The 20,341-nt window shown below is 35.8% G+C and overlaps 1 protein-coding gene across 2 annotated transcripts; it reads left to right on the top strand.

The window, feature by feature from the left end:
- Positions 1 to 11,722: 11,722 nt before the first annotated feature.
- Positions 11,723 to 19,716, top strand: LOC110806004 (abscisic acid 8'-hydroxylase 2). 2 transcript variants are annotated; one of them, XM_022011641.2, is made up of 8 exons: positions 11,723 to 12,115; positions 12,348 to 12,666; positions 12,887 to 13,036; positions 13,655 to 13,912; positions 15,077 to 15,166; positions 15,270 to 15,455; positions 16,541 to 16,659; positions 19,273 to 19,716. In XM_022011641.2, the coding sequence occupies exons 1-8, from the start codon at positions 11,874 to 11,876 to the stop codon at positions 19,364 to 19,366; spliced, it is 1,458 nt and encodes a 485-aa protein (XP_021867333.1). In that variant the 5' UTR covers positions 11,723 to 11,873; the 3' UTR covers positions 19,367 to 19,716. The 2 variants fall into 2 exon arrangements, with proteins under 2 accessions (XP_021867333.1, XP_056689444.1); XM_056833466.1 differs by lacking the exon at positions 12,887 to 13,036.
- The last annotated feature ends 625 nt before the right edge of the window (positions 19,717 to 20,341 follow it).

Below are 20,341 nucleotides of genomic sequence, written 5' to 3'. Positions count from 1 at the left end.
TCCACATAGTTCAAGAAACAGAACTACTAGTCATCTTGCATTCTAATCGTCTAACGTTTTCTATGCGTCCAATTTTATAGAAAACTCCGATTAGGGACCATTTTCAACCTTTGACATTCAAGTTCACTTGATAGACATTTCTTAGTCACAGGACTGGTCCTGACAGTCTATCTTGAATATATCGTCAAGTTGAAGGGACTCATCATTTAATAAACCACAAATTAAATGGAAAAATGAATTTCTTTCATTTAATGTGAATGATTAACCAATAATGTTTTACAAATATTTAAACTCTAAAACTTTAAAACATTAAACAGAGACATCAAAGCCATTCTCCAATATGCTTGATTCCCATAGCTGCAGTGTGCGAGTTGTGCTTCGCTTGCGGCAGAGGTTTAGTTAATGGATCTGATATGTTGTCATCAGTTCCAATTTTGCTTATCTCGACTTCTTTTCTTTCAACGAACTCTCGTAGAAGGTGAAATCTACGAAGTACATGCTTGACTCTCTGGTGGTGTCTAGGCTCTTTTGCCTGTGCAATAGCTCCGTTATTATCACAATACAGGGTATTGGTCCTTTAATGGAGGGGACTACACCAAGTTCTCCTATGAACTTCCTTAGCCATATAGCTTCCTTTGCTGCTTCATGTGCAGCAATGTACTCCGCTTCAGTTGTAGAATCCGCAATGGTGCTTTGCTTAGCACTTTTCCAGCTTACTGCTCCTCCGTTGAGGCAGAAGACAAACCCAGACTGTGATCTGAAATCATCTTTGTCGGTTTGGAAACTTGCGTCCGTATAGCCTTTAACAATTAATTCATCATCTCCACCATAGACCAGGAAGTCATCTTTGTGCCTTTTCAGGTACTTCAGAATGTTCTTGGCAGCAGTCCAATGCGCCTCTCCTGGGTCTGACTGGTATCTGCTCGTAGCACTGAGTGCGTACGCAACATCCGGGCGTGTACATATCATAGCATACATTATTGAACCAATCAATGATGCATATGGAATCCCACTCATTCGTCTACGCTCATCAAGTGTTTTTGGGCACTGAGTCTTGCTTAGAGTCATTCCATGAGACATGGGTAGGTAGCCTCGCTCGGAGTCCGCCATCTTGAACCTATCAAGCACCTTATTGATATAAGTGCTTTGACTAAGTCCAATCATCTTTTTAGATCTATCTCTGTAAATCTTGATGCCCAATATGTACTGTGCTTCTCCTAGATCCTTCATCGAAAAACATTTCCCAAGCCAAATCTTGACGGAGTTCAACATAGGAATGTCATTTCCGATAAGCAATATGTCGTCGACATATAATACTAGGAAAGCAATTTTGCTCCCACTGACCTTCTTGTATACACAAGATTCGTCTGCGTTCTTGATGAAACCAAAGTCACTGACTGCTTCATCAAAACGTATATTCCAGCTCCTGGATGCCTGCTTCAATCCGTAGATTGACTTCTTTAGCTTGCATACCTTTTTAGCATTCTTTGGATCCTCAAAACCTTCAGGCTGTGTCATAAACATAGTTTCTGTTAAAACGCCGTTTAAGAAAGCAGTTTTGACATCCATCTGCCATATTTCGTAATCGTAATATGCAGCGATTGCTAACATTATTCGAATAGACTTTAGCATTGCAACTGGTGAAAAGGTTTCATCGTAATCCACACCGTGGACTTGCCTGTAACCTTTTGCAACCAATCTAGCTTTGAAAACTTCAAGTTTCCCATCCTTGTCCTTTTTCAGTTTGAAAACCCATTTGCTTCCAATGGCTTGGTAGCCATCTGGCAAATCGACCAAATCCCATACTTGGTTTTCAGACATGGAGTCTAATTCAGATTGCATGGCTTCTTGCCACTGCTTGGAGCTAGGGCTCGTCATAGCTTGCTTGTAAGTCGCAGGTTCATCACTTTCAAGTAATAGAACGTCATAGCTCTCGTTCGTCAAAATACCTAAGTACCTTTCCGGTTGAGATCTATATCTTTGCGATCTACGCGGGGTAACATTTCTAGATTGACCATGATTCTCACCAGATTCTTCTAAAGATCTCTGAGTTTCATCCTGAATGTCATCTTGAGCATTCTCTAGAGTTTGTTGTTCGACTCGAATTTCTTCGAGGTCTACTTTTCTCCCACTTGTCATTTTGGAAATGTGATCCTTCTCCAAAAAGACACCATCTCGAGCAACAAACACTTTGTTCTCAGATGTATTGTAGAAGTAATACCCCTTTGTTTCCTTTGGATAGCCCACAAGGATACATTTGTCAGATTTTGGATGAAGTTTGTCTGAAATTAATCGTTTGACGTATACTTCACATCCCCAAATCTTAAGAAAAGACACATTTGGAGGTTTTCCAAACCATAATTCGTATGGAGTCTTTTCGACAGCTTTAGACGGAGCTCTATTTATAGTGAGTGCAGCTGTATTTAGTGCATGTCCCCAAAATTCTAATGGAAGTTCGGCCTGACCCATCATTGACCTGACCATGTCTAGCAAGGTTCTGTTCCTCCGTTCTGACACACCGTTCCATTGTGGTGTTCCAGGAGGAGTCAATTCTGATAGAATTCCACATTCTTTCAGATGGTCATCAAATTCATAGCTCAGATATTCACCGCCTCTATCAGACCGCAGTGCCTTAATCTTCTTGCCTAATTGATTCTCTACTTCACTCTGAAATTCCTTGAATTTGTCAAAGGATTCAGACTTATGCTTCATTAGGTAGACATAACCATACCTACTGAAGTCATCAGTGAAAGTGATAAAGTAGCTGAAACCACCTCTAGCATTTGTACTCATTGGTCCACATACATCTGTATGGATTAAACCCAATAGTTCATTTGCTCTTTCTCCAACTTTAGAGAAAGGTTGCTTTGTCATTTTGCCAAGTAAACATGATTCGCATTTACCATAATCCTCTAAGTCAAATGGTTCTAGAATTCCTTCCCTTTGAAGTCTTTCTAAGCGTTTCAAGTTTATATGGCCTAATCGACAATGCCACAGATAGGTGAGATCTGAATCATCCTTTTTGGCCTTTTTGGTATTTATGTTATATACTTGTTTGTCGTGATCTAATAAATAAAGTCCATTGACTAATCTAGCAGATCCATAAAACATCTCTTTAAAATAAAACGAACAACTATTGTCTTTTATTATAAAGGAAAATCCCTTAGCATCTAAGCAAGAAACTGAAATGATGTTTTTAGTAAGACTTGGAACATGGAAACATTCTTCCAGTTCCAAAACTAGCCCGGAGGGCAACGACAAATAGTAAGTTCCTACGGCTAATGCAGCAATCCGTGCTCCATTTCCCACTCGTAGGTCGACTTCTCCCTTGCTTAACTTTCTACTTCTTCTTAGTCCCTGTGGATTGGAACATAAGTGTGAGCCACAACCAGTATCTAATACCCAAGAAGTTGAATTAGCAAGTATACAGTCTATAACGAAAATACCTGAAGATGGAACGACTGTTCCGTTCTTCTGATCTTCCTTTAGCTTTGGACATTCTCTTTTGTAATGGCCTATTCCATCACAATAAAGACAGCTTGATGTGGACTTGTCCTGCTTTGATTTAGCATTGCCCTTGGACTTTCCACCTTTCTTGAATGGTCTCTTTCTAGCCTTGAGTAAATCTTTGGCTTCACAGTCCAGTACTATTTCAGCCTTTCTGACAAGGTGAATAAATTCTGCAACTGTTTCTTCTCTTGGTTCACTTAGGTATTGTTGCTTGAAGCGACCAAACCCACTGTGTAGTGAATTGAGCAAGACAGAGACTGCCATCCTTTCGCTTATTGGTGTTCCTAGTAGACTTAGGCGATCAAAATATGAACACATAAGATCCACATGGAACCTCAGTGGGACGCCTACCCTCTGTTTAGTGCGAAGGAGCTGAACATGTGTTTCTTGGACCTCCATCCTATAACACCTGTTGGGAGAACTAACCTTTAGCCCAGACATTGATTCAATCAACTCATGGACGTTCAGGTCCCTGTCCTCCTTTCTTCCACGACAGATATCCCTCAGATTCTTGATGAGCGTAAAAGGTTCATAAGCTACAAACCTTCTAGCCCAATCATCAGGGATATTGTTCAGCATGAGACTCATAACCTTTTTGAGATCCGCATCCCAGGCGTAAAATCTCTCAGGGGTCATGTCTCTGGCATAGTAGCTTGGCATGGGATGTGATAGTACATACTCAAGTCCATTGAGTTTGACTATTTCAACTAGCTTAGCTTCCCATTCAAGAAAATTTGTCAGGTTCAGCTTGACCATAAGCTCAGAACCCATGATGATGTTTTGATTGTTGTTTTCCATATTAAAACTACAATTGAAAAGAATAAACAAATAAATAACCATTCACAGTTTCTCTTAATAAACTTAAATTCATGCATAATTCAATGTTTATTAAGCATTTTATTCAAGTTATGTGTTCCGGCAGGTGTGAATAAAATGATTCCAAGATCCTAAAATCATTGAAGAACTAAGCACAGTTTGTCGACTTAATCCTAGAACATCTTAGGTAAGCAAAAGCCTTTTGCTAATAGTCTAGAAACTATTCTTGGTTGATAGGTACGTCTAAGAACTTATTAGGTAAACCTATCGAATTTGCCACGACATAAAAGGACTCCTTACTTATATCGTTGAGTTTCACCAAAACTAACATGTACTCACAATTATTTGTGTACCTTGCCCCTTTAGGACCAATAAGTAACACCTCGCTGAGCGAAAACTATTACTAGATTGATGTAAAGGATATCCAAGCAAGTGTATATTTTGGCATGGCACCTTTTAACTCAATTTTTAAGTTTGGAACTTAAGGCTCTTACTATGTTGGTTAGATTTTAAGTGAACTAAAATCCTTAATCATGCAACATAATCAAGCTTTTGATCTCATGCATTTTAAGACATATTTAAAGCAATAAATAACTTAAAACATGCATAAGATATTTGTGATCTAGTATGGCCCGACTTCATCTTGAAGCTTTGACTTCAAAGTCCGTCTTGAAAATCTCCGTGGGAGGCACCATTTTCTTCAAATAGGATAAGCTATAACTAATTACAACTATTTGATGGTTCGCAGACCATATTTGAATTGAAAAATAACTTTGGTACTTTAGACCAATTACATTCAAATTAATGGTACGCAGACCATATTTTCTATCCTATTTGGGCCATACTAGTCACTTCATAACCTGCAAAACAGTACATATACAATATATACCATTCACCCATTCATTATCATGAATGGCCCACATAGCTGGTCAGTAAAACACATTATGCATCACGTAAACATTTGCAGCAATTAATCAAGGGCACCAATAATCTACCAATTATTCAGTCCTTATTAATTCTAATCGAATTGTTTTAACCTTAAGGATTTGTAGACCTAATCAAGAGTTTATGACTAAAAAGCGCTCCCACTCAAACCAATAAATTCATATGCTTTACTAATTTTAAACATAAAAATGTATTTCTAGTCTAACCGGAAACATACAAATTTAATTCAAATTTAAAGCTCATATCAATTTATAATTGAATCCAAAAATTTAATTTAATTTCAGTCGCATTTAAATTAATTCATGATTTTAATTTTAGTAAAATAATTAGAATAAATTCCATTTATTATAATTATAATATTCAAAATTAAAATCCAAGAAATTAATTCAAATTATTAATTTTAAAATTAATTAAAATTACGTGAACTGAAATTTTCAAATTAAACATTCAAAACGATCTAATCGTAACGCAAACACCCTACGCGTTGCACGCCCATGGGCCGTACGCACACAGCCATTGCTGGCCATGTGCGCGCAGCCCATGCGCTCGTCGCATAGCTGCTGCTGTCTCATCGCAAGCCTCCGCACAGCGCCCCATCGCACGCGAGCTATCGCTCGCAGTGCGCGCGCGAGATCGCTCGCTGGGTGCGCTGGCTCGCTCGCTGTGCGCGCGAGCCATCGCTCGCTGGGGCGCGACATCGCTCGCTGGGCGAGCGACATCGCGCGCTGCGCGCGCGAGCCATCGCTCGCTGGGGCGCGACATCGCTCGCTGGGAGAGCGACATCGCGCGCTGCGCGCGCGAGCTGTGCTAGGCGCAGCGCTCGTGGCACGCGAGCTTGCGCTCGCTGCGCGCGAGGCTGCGCGCACTTGTGCGAGGCAGCGCGCGTTGTGGCGCAGCTCGCTTGCTGCCCACACGCGACTGCCTTGGCTCGCCCTTCGCCCATGCCCATTCGTTCATTGCTCGTGGCACACGACACAAGGCAGGGCTTCTGCCTTGTGCTCGTGCACTACGCCCTTGCTCATTGCATTCGTGCCGCACGGGCGACGAGCTCCCTTGCTCGTCGTCGCATGCCCGCATTATACAACACCCCTTAAGGGTAACACGAAGCGTCCATTGCTTCGTGCGTGCAAGTTATTTGAACGAATCGCATAAAATTTTAAAATTTTATATTTAAAATTAATGACAAATTAATAAATATTATTAATTTCATAATTTTAGGGCGAAAAAATCGAAAATTTATTATCCAATTGATTTCCGATTGATATGGATTCAAGTCTAGGTCATAAAAATTTAAAATTTATCGCAAATTTACAATTTTTATGGTGGTTTTTAATCATAGGTTTCTAATTAAATTACAATTAATTATGAAAATCAAATTAATTCTAAATTATTCTAATTTTCAACAAATTAATCATAATTACAAATTAGATTGCATAATTAACAAGACTAGGCATTCAAACTTGTTAAACATATGCAGTAGGTCAATCAAAAATTCAAGATTTATCAACAGGAATCGCAAATATTTAATTTAACATCTTAAATTTACGAAATTTTGCATTCGAAAAACTAAAACCTTCGAAAAGTCATATTTAGGCTTCGAATTTGAGAATTCTGGGTTCGGCAGAAAAATACTTTTTTTGTCAAAATTTTAGAATGCCTTTTACATGCGGAATTGACACAAAAATCACTCAATTCGGATGAGTAATGAAGAAACTGCCGAAAAACTGCGTACATATAATTAAATAAACGCAATTTGCAATTAATTAACAATTACGAAAATTAATCACCCCTTTTAATTCTTGCAAATTTGTAATATTTAACCATGTTCATGCAATTTAGATTATGAAAATAATAAGGGGCTCGTGATACCACTGTTAGGTTATGATACATATGACATTACATAAATCATGCGGAAACAACCATTAACCCAGGACAACATATTATTTACACATAATCATATAGCATAATTAGATGCATACTCTTTGTTGCGTGCCCTCCCTAGCTGCGCCCGAACCGAACAAGAACAAGTCTTTTAGGACTCCAAGTGTCGTCCCTCCGTAGATAGTCCACAGCACGTCCGGATCCGCCTTAAGATTGACCAACTAGAATCGCCCTTAAGGTACTAGAAAATTTCGGCACTTTTGAGCAAGATGTGTGTTTGATTTTCTCTCAAAAAACTCACTTTTGAATACTTTGAAACTTGTGTATAAATTATGACCCCTAGGCCTTTATTTATAGAGTTATGGAAAAGGAATCGTAATCCTAGTAGGATGCGAATTAATTGGAATTAGAATCCTACATGAATTCTATTTAATTAATTTATCCAATTAGGAATAGACATTTAATCATACACTGACTCTTGCAGATTCAGGAATCACGCATGAGCACAAACTCACACACACACGGCAGCCACAAGGGCTGCCCATGCGCGTGCGAGCAGCAGCCCGCGCAGCACGGCCCACGCAGCCGTGGCCCTTGGCGCGCGCTGGGCCTGCCTTGCGGTAGGCCTGGGCGCTGCCTTGGCTGGGCTTGTGGCGCGCATGCTTGCTGGGCGATGGCCCCGGCTTCGTGCTGGGCCTTCGTCCGGCAAGCCTCGTCCGATGCTAATTCGTACGATACGCTTCCGATTAAATTTCCATTTCCGGAATCTATTTCCGATACGAACAATATTTAATATTTCCGATTCCGGAATTAATTTCCGTTTCGAACAAATATTTAATATTTCCGTTTCCGGAATTATTTTCCGATTCCGGCAATATTTCCGATTCTGACAATATTTCCGTTTCCGGCAATATTTCCGATTCTGGTAATATTTCCATTTCCAATAATATTTTCCGATACGTACCATGTTTCCGTTTCCGGCAACATCTACGACTTGGATAATATTCATATTTCCGATACGATCCATATTTCCGTTTCCGGCAATATCATCGTTTCCGGAGTATTCATTTCTTGCCTGTGACGATCTTAGCTCCCACTGAAACCAAGATCCGTCGGTTCCGAATATTCATAGATGGAGTATTTAATGCCATTAAATACTTGATCCGTTTACGTACTATTTGTGTGACCCTACGGGTTCAGTCAAGAGTAAGGTGTGGATTAATATCATTAATTCCACTTGAACTGAAGCGGCCTCTAGCTAGGCATTCAGCTCACTTGATCTCACTGAATTATTAACTTGTTAATTAATACTGAACCGCATTTATTAGACTTAACATAGAATGCATACTTGGACCAAGGGCATTATTTCCTTCACACTATACCTCCTCCAGCCTCCCACCACCACCGAACCACCAACAAACCAGCCTCCCACCACCATCGAACCACCAACAAACCAACCTCCCACCACCACCGAAGTGTTAATATTATTACTACTCTCAACCCCCCTGCCTCATCCCACCACCATCGTACCTCCTCCGGCCTCCCACCACCACCGAACCACCAGCAAACCAACCTCCCACCACTACCACCGAACCTCCAGCAAACCACCTCCAGCAAACCCGAAGCCGAAGAACAAAAAGTGGACCAAAATCGAAGCAAATAACGGAGCAAAACAGATAATTATGGCTGCACAAGCAGAGAATTATGGCTGCAAAAACAGAGAATTACACCATACCTAGGAAAAAACGGCGATCTCGATTGAAGCCATTGCGAACTCCATTGTAACCGAAGCAATTCCGAAGTTTGTGCGAGTGTGTGAGTGTGAATTGAAGAGCAAGGCCGTCGCCGGTGAAGAAGGAGCTGAGGAGAAGAGCAAGGCGTCGCCGGTGGAATGGAGTGAAAAAGGAGATGAGAAAATGTTTGTTTGAAGAGAGCAGGGAGAACACGTACGGGGGAGAAAGGGAGCAGCGAACACTTTAGGTCTAAGGGATGCGCTTTTCCAAAACTGAAGGGAAAGATTTTCAGATTTTTTTGATACATACCAAAATATATTTAGTTTCCTAATTACAATTCTAATTAAACTAGGAAACAACATATAAACCAAACAAGATTTATATTCGACTCCAAGTGTATTTCGTACTCTTGTCGACTTAACTAAGTTGTAGGTATTTCCTAACAAAACTAAAATAACGATTTGACAAAAAAAACTAACTCTTTTTATCATTTTTCCAAGTCATTCTCACGTACGTACTAGCTTTTACACATTCTTAACCTTATTTTTAAATCAATCTGTAGCCTGAGTGAATCATTTTTCGTGATAACCTATCAAATATTAGGGTGATGATAAAGGTCGCAAGTTGCGACAACATTTAGTTGTCGCAATCTTACATGTCGCAGTTTAATTGGTACATATAAGCGTCACGTATGCTATGCGTCATCATAAATATTTTACTATCAATGCAATATTTTTACTATAAAAATATATAAATTAGGTAATCGATGTAAAGAAGGAAACAAATCAGAATATTAAGATTTTCCTACCTTTTTTTGAAACATATATAATAGATTATATAAGTTAAATATTTTAGTTTCCAATTTAAATCATGACACATAAGCATGTCATGTCATCATTGTGACACGGCTTAAAGGTCGCATGTTGCGACCTTTATCATTTTCGCAAATATTATGCCCTTCATCAATAATTAAATTGAGGTAAACCAGGATTTCACTCCACACAATTTTATTATAATATGACAAATACATTCAAATGATTAAAGACACACAAAAATAGTAAAATATAACACGTTTGAGTCCCTTAAATGGAAGAAAGTAATATACACATGCTCACATTAACTCTTTCACTAGTGACTAAGCTAACTCAATCGATCTCTGATTTGGAGATGGACACTTTTTAACAAGAAGATGACTATGACAATTCATAACATATGCATATATGTCACTATTTTGTGAAAACTCGCTATAAACTAAACTTTGGTAAATGTAACACTAACTATTGAATATGAAATATATGGATGGAACCAACCCAATATAAATGTCACTTTCATTTTCGGTATAATTCATACTTACATATGATCTCTTAAAAATAACAGTTCACGAATATTTATATAGTTTTTGTGTCACATACTTGAAAGGTTATAAAACATTTACCCTTTCTCAGATACACCATTATGTATTTGATCTCTGAATCATCTTAGAGCAATTTCAATGGTCACAAAAAATATATGAGCAGGTGGCTAACTGTTGGTATATGAATTACGAAAGTAACTATCAAAATATTTTAGCGCATATGAGCAGTTAGCTGAAGAAAAAAAATGAAAAAGGTAAACCTCAAGTCTTATATGTGACTAGCTACACCATCAACTTGATGGTGTGGTGCATTCACACTTATAAAAAAAAGTTCAGTGTGTTTAAAGCCCAACGCGTTGGTTACCGGAATTTAAAAGTAACACCATCATAGAAAATAAAGTAACATCAGTTTATACAAGGAACCTCTAACATGAAACTGCAATAAGACAAGAAAAATAACAACGAATACAATGTATAATTAAGTAACACCAGCATAGAAATTCAAGTAACGTTACACAAGTTTATATAAGGAACCTCAAACATGAAATTGAATAAATTGCAATAAAACAAGAAAAGTAACAATCAATAAAATGTATAACAACATCATAAAAAGTCAAGTAACACCAGTCTATACAAGGAACTTCTTACATGAAACTGCAATAAAACAAGAAAAGTAACAACAAATACTATGTATAAGTCAGCCAACATAGAATGTCAAATAACACTAGTCCATACAAGGAACCTCTAACATGAAATTGAACAAACCGCAATAAAACAAGAAAAGTAACAATCAATAAAATGATAAATAAGAGCAGCATAGAAAGTCAAGTAACAATTGTCTATACAAGGAACCTCAAACATGAAATTGAAGAAGCTGAAGTAAAACAAGAAAAATAATAGCAAATATAATGTATAAGTAACACCAGCATAGAAAAGCAAGTATCACCAATCAATAAACTTCTCCATAATAGTTGTGCACAAGGGAGTTGCGTGCGCGTGTCACGCCATCATGTTGATGGTGTGACTGGTGACACAAAGACGTGTGAAAGGTAAAATAAATATAAATTTAATAAAATAAAATATTATAGAGAGGTACAGGTTATTGTAGCAACTTAAAAACACTGTGACTAGAAACTTGATGTGACAAACTTAACTACATCACTAACCATTAAAGTTGCTCTTATAGGACATTCTAAAATAAGATGCGACTAAGAGACTTGTGAGGACCCACCATATAAATAACTAAAAGCTAGTTTTACATATTAATTTGAAGTATTTATCTACACATCTAAATACGGAGGCATGCATTGATCTGAAGTTCGAACCTCAGCTCACTATAAAGATTAAGGTAGGCATAATACACTAAAGATGATTTAGAAAAATATGAGAGAGAAACAAAATGTTCCGAAAGAAAGGGTGACGTTTGTCATATGAGCCCTCACATATCTCCCTCTCAAAATCCTCTATATAAAGGCCCCTCCACTTCACCACATCTTTGAACTTGATCCCACATTCCCACATTCCCACATTCCCACACCAAAAAACAACAACATTTTCCAATTTCAACAACAAATAACCCTTGTATTGCCACCTAGCTTAAGTTTCCCCTCCCTTGTTATTCCCCAAAAGCCACCATGCAATATTCTCCTCTTCTACTTGTTGTTTCTCCTACTAATAATCCTTTCTTAATCTCACTTGTTCTGTTTTTATTTTCTCTTGTAATTCTCATAACTCTTTCCCAATTACTATGCTATTTTTATCCCAAACACAAAAGACTACAACTTCCCCCTGGTTCTATGGGTTGGCCTTATCTTGGAGAGACTCTTAAGCTATATACCGAAAATCCTAATTCTTTCTTCTCTAATAGGCAAAAAAGGTATATATAAACTTGTTACTACTCCGTCTGTCCGGATTATGTTGTAATCACATCTATTATTACCATAACCATAACTAATTCAGATTATTACATTGTAAACGAGATGATAACTAATTCCGAACAGATGAAGTATGTGTATGAACGTGTGCAGATGAGACTACTCCGTATATATATTTTCTCTTAATAGTTGTTTTTTTTTGTTTTGTTTTGTTTTGTTTGGGATATGATATAGGTATGGTGATATATTTAAGACCCATATATTGGGATGTCCATGTGTAATGATATCAAGTCCTGAAGCGGCAAAGATTGTGCTTGTAACTAAAGCGCATCTCTTCAAACCAACTTATCCACCTAGTAAGGAGAAGATGATTGGTCCTGAGGCCTTGTTCTTCCATCAAGGAGACTACCATTCTAAGCTCAAGAAGCTTGTTCAATCCTCTTTTCTTCCTTGTACATTAAAGGCTTCTGTCTCCGACATCGAGAACATTGTCCTTAACTTCCTCCCTACTTGGGAGAATAACACCATCAACACTCTACACGAAATGAAGAAGGTATGAAAATATGAAATGGTTGGATGGATAATATATATGGTCATTTCATATATTATATATAATAGACCCGCGTTTTAAATATTTTAATTCTCATCGGAATCTGCATGAATATGTGGTCACTTCGAAATCCGTTCATTTGGTACTTCCTTATATCAAACAATTTAATTGATGTTAAATGAGTATCGATCAACTAACTTAGCTGATAAAATTTTATAACCAGTATGCATTCGACGTGGCGATCATCTCAGCGTTCGGTGACAACAAAGAGTTGGAGATTGAAGGGATCAAGAATTTGTATCATTCCTTAGAGAAGGGATACAATTCTATGCCCCTAAATTTCCCTGGAACTCCTTTTCACAAATCCATGAAGGTTTCTCTCCTTATTATACTTTCTCAACCCCACATTATCCTCTGCTTGTTTTTTCTTTTGCTTGTCAATATCAATTTTGAGACTCTTATGTGTCACATTTTACATAATTAGCTTTTGCCTAACTTTTAGTATTTAATTAAACACAAACTCTTACTAATGATCTTTACACTTTTCGTTTTATAATGTTCTATTTTTTGACATGAAAATTTACTATCTTACATCTCTTATGGTGCCTCTACAACATTTATAACTTTTCACTCACTTTATCTTACTTTATTCATTTTCTTCTTAGATTCACCCACCTTTTTACATATCTACCTTTCTATTTTGTTTTAATACTTGTGCAAATTCAACCGTAAAGATCATTTTAAACGGGGGTACTCCGTAGTATAAAAACTGTCCGATATGATAGTTAAACGTACTTGTCAAACAACACGCCACATCACCCACCCCTCATGCCCCAAGTGACATAATAGAAAGAAAGCGTGGTTTGACAGTTAAGTAAGTGTAATATTATTGCCCGATAAGACACTTCACTAGTTGTTAAATTAGTGACTAAACATTGTTTTGAGGGAAACTAATCATTAATTTTGTTTGTTTTGTTGTGGTCGATAATAGGCAAGGAAGCTTCTAAATGAGACCTTAAGGAAGCTTATAGCAAGACGAAGGAAAAACAATAACATAGATGGAGGATTGTTAGGAGTGTTACTTGGATCAAGAGAGCAGAAAACAGGAAAGAATAATGAGCTAAGTGATTCTCAAATTGCTGATAATGTAATTGGAGTGATATTCGCAGCCCATGATACAACTGCTAGTGTCCTCACATGGCTTCTCAAATACTTGCACGATAATCACCATCTTCTCCAAGCTGTCACGGTGATTTTTCTAACTTTACGGTTAACATTTGACTTTCCATGCATACAAAATATTATCGCGTTAATTTCTTTATTAAGTAGGAGACAAATTACGTTTTAACACTTTAGACTTTCTTTCCCTCAAAAAAAAAAAAAAAAAAAAAAACACTTTAGACTTTCTAAATATGAATTTCATAGAGAGTATTTATTTCAATTTTAACCTTTTTACATTTAGAAATTTTAGGAAACTAAACTTATTCTCACTTTTTTATAGTGTCTTAATTAATGGTGTCATGCATCCTTCAAGATTCAAAAGAATATGATAACGTGAATATACCTTAACAAGAAAAGTTAAGTAATTAAAAAGAACAAAATCCAAGTTTTTTAAGCGACCGTTACTCAATGTAAACTATAGTACTCATACGGAGTATATTTATAATATAGACTCGTTAAAGATTTGTTGACCAATATTTGCAATTCAGTTTGATTTACTACTCGGTACTTTATATGATTCTAAAGAGACATAGATCTAAGTTTGAGGATATGGACATAAGTATATACTACTTGATTCCTTTAATATATTTATTATCCTGAATATATTTATTTCCCGGATAACATAATGTAATCTTAATTCAAGATATGGGGAAATTATTCTATTACATCAACACTCGTACGTCCATTCTTGTTATAGTTTACGTGCTAAACACTTGAGATTTGTCTTTTCTTGGATTTCCATGAAAGTTCCCCTTTTGGGTTTATTTCTAAGCAACAAAGATTCACCAAATATTAAATTAAATTAAATTAATTAAAATAACAATAATGTCAGTAAAATATTTCATGCTCCTGATATTTTGGTGGTTTCGTGGTTGAGAAAATTTTGAGATTAAATTATTCTCATGTCACATTTTAACGTTTTATAAAATAGCTAGAAAACTAAATGTTGATTTTCTATACAATATGTAGCATATTTTAATTGTCATTAGTGATTAGTGATGATTTCTTGATTTAGTGGCTAAAAATTTAAGATTGACTTGTATACGAATATACAATAGGTTATAGGTTTGAATAGCACCTCATCCAGTAATTTGTAATTTGTATTGTATTTGCACCAAAAAAATATATATATTTTGATTTCATTTTTTATAATTGTATTTATTAATAAATTAATTTATATTTGGGGTTGCAGAAGGAACAAGGAGGAATTAAGCAAAGACTAATTGAAGCTAACCGTGGTCTTACATGGGAGGACACTCGGAACATGCCTTTAACGAGCCGGGTAACCATTGTTTTAAAGATATATTCGGAGTGTGTGAGTGTGTTTCCTGAATTAACATATTTTTACGAGTATATTTGTTGACGGATAAAATATAAAATGATAGGTGATTCAAGAGACACTAAGAACAGCAAGTATACTATCATTTACATTTAGGGAAGCAGTACATGACGTTGAGTTTGAAGGCTATTTGATTCCCAAAGGGTGGAAAGTCCTACCCTTGTTTAGAAGCATTCACCATTGTGCAGAATTCTTCCCACACCCTGAAAAGTTTGACCCTTCAAGATTTGAGGTACTTTGTAATTTTCCGACTTATCTAAAATTAATACCGACTATAAAAAAGACTCTAGTATATATGAAATCTTACTTAATTACTAGTCAAAACTAATTAAGATCGACCTTACATGTTTTTGTCGTGCATGTATATACATTATATATATATATATATATATATATATATATATATATATATATATATATATATATATATATATATATATATATATATATATGTACGTTGTGGTCGAGAGATTTTAATTATATATATTATCTAAACTTATTAGTCGACATATTGGATATTTCAATTACGCGCTAAATTGGTTTACTTACTACTAGTAGAAGGTTGTGTCAAATAATAATTGAAATGTTTGGGGTACGTAGGATTTTAGGGGATTGAAAATATAAGGTTTGCAATGACTAGATTGTGTATGGTAGGGACTTGGGGTGCTAGTGTCATGTGTCAATATCAATGGAATATTTGAATCTTCTTGTTTTCAGGCCTATGGAAAAACCAGGGACCTTCTATACATGAAATCTTGTATAGGCTACTACTAGCATCAAAGCACGTGACTTTCTTTTGGATTTATTTTATTTTCATTTTTCTGCTCAAATTTTGGATACATTACAAGGTGATTACATTGGTGACTGTCTTACACGTTTCATTTGACTCAAGCCAAATACTAGCTCTATTTCTTACAGTTCTTTACGTTTTATAAAATGTGGGTAAAGTATAAAAATTTTGACCGTAAATTCTCACTATTATATACATTAAAACGTTACATGTAATACTTTTTTAGATTGATCTCGATATTTGTTTTCAGAATATCAACTTTTTTATAATTTTTTCACAAACAAAATTGAACTTTATGCAATGGAGGTAGTATGAATTAAATAAAACTACATCACTTGTGAAAGTATAAGCTTAACCGTTCTGAGCTCTGACCACACCATATTGTTCCACCAGTCAATGACCAACTCTAACTCTTTTGCCTTAACCTCAAAAAAAGTATCCTGTCCTTTGGTACTCCGTAATGTAGAAGATCTTTTTCCTTTTATTTAATTTTTTTTTTTAATTTTAAAATATTGTGGATGATGCAGGTACCACCAAGACCTAACACATACATGCCATTTGGTAATGGAGTTCACTCTTGTCCAGGCAGTGAGCTAGCTAAGCTCGAAATGCTCATTTTTCTCCACCATCTCACCACCACCTACAGGTAACTATCTCTTCCTCTCCGTTTACTTTCAAAATTGATTCCCAAATAATACTTATATACTATTGCCGTTTTGAAATACTTGTATGATTTTGAGCATCAGTATATATGTTTTAAGCAATGCTAATTTAATGGCTCAACTATATCGGTAAATACGAAGTACTCCCTCCGTCCCATAATATAGTGCCTGTTTTTCTAAAATGGTGTCCCTAAATGATGTGCCTATTTCTATTTTAAACCATTAATTTTTACTTTGAAAATTGTATTTTTTGACTTTTATTCAACCCATGTGCTTGATTTTTGTCTTTTTAGGCCTATTTATTATGTACACACCTTTAATCTCTAATTTCTCTCTCCATAAAAGCCAACTAACATGTACTTTATCTTGAAAGAACAAATAATTATTGTTTTTATTATCAATGTTATACTTTACCTTAATAACCGTGATTTTGGTCAAACGGGCACTATATTATGGGACGGAGGGAGTATGTTTTAAGCAGTGGTAATTTAATGCATTGTGTTCCGAAACCCTAAGTTTGAGAACGGAATATTCATAATATTTCTTGTATGTCAAAAATTACATTTTAAATGTCAGTCCATCCTTAAGAGTTGAGAACCGTTTGATTCAATTTAAATTCACTTATCTTATCTTATCTTATCTTATCTTATTTTAAGAAAATACGTAGTGGAGCCTTATTAGATTCGTCTCAGTATTTTTTTCTTATTTATAATTTTTTCTTATTCATAATTGGAGATATTAACGTTTGAAATCGTGCATTGACAAACGTGCTTAAATAATCGTGTCATTTAGAGAATAACAGAAGAATTATTATTTTATCCAAACTTATTAACCCTCTTTTTATCTTATATTTCGTATTAATATATTATCGTATTAGACCTGAAGCAAGTAAATATAAAATGAACGAAACATAACCTTATATTTTGTGGTTAGTACTCCGTAGGGTGTAAGGGATTTGTCGGCATGGATCACATGTTGTTCATCTAGAAGGGACTTGAGGCCTTAGAATGTCATGGTCCTCAACTCTTCATAGACAAAAAATTCCTACTAAAAAAGGATATTTTCATTGGAGTAAAGTACAATTATTGGGTAAAAAAAAGCAAAAAAAAGAATTACAATGAAGCTAGAGTTAGTGGGCTATTAGACTGGACCACAACCTTATGGTTTCCTTGAGCCTTGGAGATGGTGGTCCATAAAGGCCTACACTTTGATTTGAGACCCAGTGGGCCTGGCCCACTAGTTCCTGAATTAAGAATGTTACCTACAAAATTGGGACAGGGGAGTATTACTTAGCCTTGGCTAGTCTACATTCTACAATGTTATGAATCTAGTCACGTGGATGTCATGCTTATACATGGGGTCAAACACTCAAAACCCCTTGTATATTATACCATTTTGACCTTTTATGTTTAGTATCATATAGTACTTAAGATTTATGAGGTTCAATTGAAATTATATTAAGTGGTCCAATACTATGGTCCACAATGTCACATTAATTATTAAGAAAGTAGGGTATACATAACATCATAGTTTTGGGTGAAAGATCCTTAACATAGAGTGACATGATTGAGTTATAGTACCGATTTTGATCCCACTAAGTTTAGTCTTATTGATTCTTACATGAAATCAAATCTATTAAAATTGAAATTATGTTTGACAGAGATTATTGATCGATAAATAATTCTTAACAACTGTTAGTAAGTCAGTTATGTAAGTAAGAAGCATTTTACAATAGAATACAATTCAAGTATACAACTACTTGAGTATGACAATGTGAATAATCGATTTAGGTACACCAGATAATTGATTTTGGGACACCCACTGTGAGAAATAGAAAATCGTAATATACTCAAATGTGATGTCCCCAAAATCAATTAAATGGTAAGACAAAATCACTTCGATGAGAATGTACATCCACATCATCCACATCAAGCCATCAAGGCAAATAGAAATGATTAGCAAAATCATCTAGGGGACTTGCATGGGAACTATTTGACTTTGTAAACGATCTACCAATTATTTATCATCCTATTAGGAAGTATCAAAGATGAGTTATTTGCCAGCTGGTAAGATTTTGAACAATTTTAATCTACCAATCAAACAACTTGATTGCCAGCTGTTAAGACTTACGTAAGTACTCCGTAATATCTAAGAGTATCAAATCTCATAATCATGATCAAATGACCTCCCTACATCATTTAATACAAAAGTCAAAATGTAATTAAACCTTCTTCTCCATAAATATTACGGAATAATGGTGTATACTTTTATTAGGGCATGCACCATATGTGTATACGGGTTCATTCAGATGTGACCGTGATGTGTGCTGTGTGCATTTCATTTCGTCACATGATTTGATCGAGTAGTCGAGTAATAACATGTACATGTATGGTCGAATAATCAACATAAGTTGGTAGAGTTAATGAGGAACTCACATTTTGTGACTTGGAGATCACATGGTCGAGCCCCCATCAGTTGCGCATGCCTGGAAATAGTTAAAGTGTAGACATGCGTAACTGATCTAGTTAATCTGTAATATATGTTGGCTTAGTAGAGTATGTTTATTCAAATATAAAGCTAAATTGAATGTGTTTCAGGTGGGAAGTAGTAGGAGATGAAGATGGAATTCAATATGGTCCATTCCCAGTTCCAAAGCGTGGATTTCCCATAATGGTGCACCCACAAAAGTGAAATTACTTAGTTACCCTGAAATGGAAAAAAAGTGTTTGATGAGGGACCCCAAGCCAGTAACAACTACTCCGTATCAAAGAAGGCAGCGTGCCCCATTTTAATTCTTAACCCATAATCCTGTTAACCCATCTCACATTTAGTTTTCCTTTTTATTGGGAGGATCAATCTCACATTCTCCCCTCATATTAGCTTATTAGTGGTAGTTAATGTAAGTATGTAATCCCTCAATTCCTTTTTGTTTTCCCCGTAGATGTATGTTCACCTTAGTGAGTACAGTATGTATGTAAGTTTGTAAGAGGCGAAAATGTATTCGGAAAGGTTGAGAAATTAAAGATGAATTCAGTTTGGGACTTTGGGCTGAAATTCTTACCAAGGATTATAGATTTGTGGCCTGGAAAGGATGCACAAAAAAAAATAAAAAGGCATCTTAAATCCTAATTCAATGGTATCTAATTTTGTTTCTATTACGCATAAAGTCAAATATACGAACACCATAATTTTATCCAAAAAGTTGCATCATTATCTTGATATATCCTTTGGTGCACCTTAGAAGGCCACGTTTCGTGAAATTACAGCACACAGTTTTTATGAGATCTTTTCAAACCCATACTCCATGAGGCAGGCCATGAGTAATATTGCTAAAGGCACATGAATTGTTACTTGTTAGTATGTAATTCAATATATTACGAACTTGCGAAGATAACATCGACCTTTTATTTTACATTGTTATTAGGACTAATTGTTTTTTACCACCTATAAAAATCGAAAATTATTTTTTACCACCTAAAAAATTAAAACTTGTATTTTACCACCTAAAAAAGAATTAAAACTTATTTTTTACCACCTAAAAACAAAAAAGTAGATGCAACCTTCATGTGTGGCTACCTAATTCAATTTCTCTCCAATTTTTTACACTCCCTTTATGAATTTCTTTAACTCTTTCACCCTTCTCTCTTTATTTTCATTAAATTTTGT

The sequence above is a fragment of the Spinacia oleracea genome, chromosome 6 (genome assembly GCF_020520425.1).
Source record: "Spinacia oleracea cultivar Varoflay chromosome 6, BTI_SOV_V1, whole genome shotgun sequence".
In the NCBI taxonomy this organism is placed as follows: Eukaryota; Viridiplantae; Streptophyta; class Magnoliopsida; order Caryophyllales; family Amaranthaceae; genus Spinacia; species Spinacia oleracea.
The sequence above is the reverse complement of the archived record's forward strand: the minus strand, read 5'-3'. Positions and strand labels throughout refer to the sequence as shown.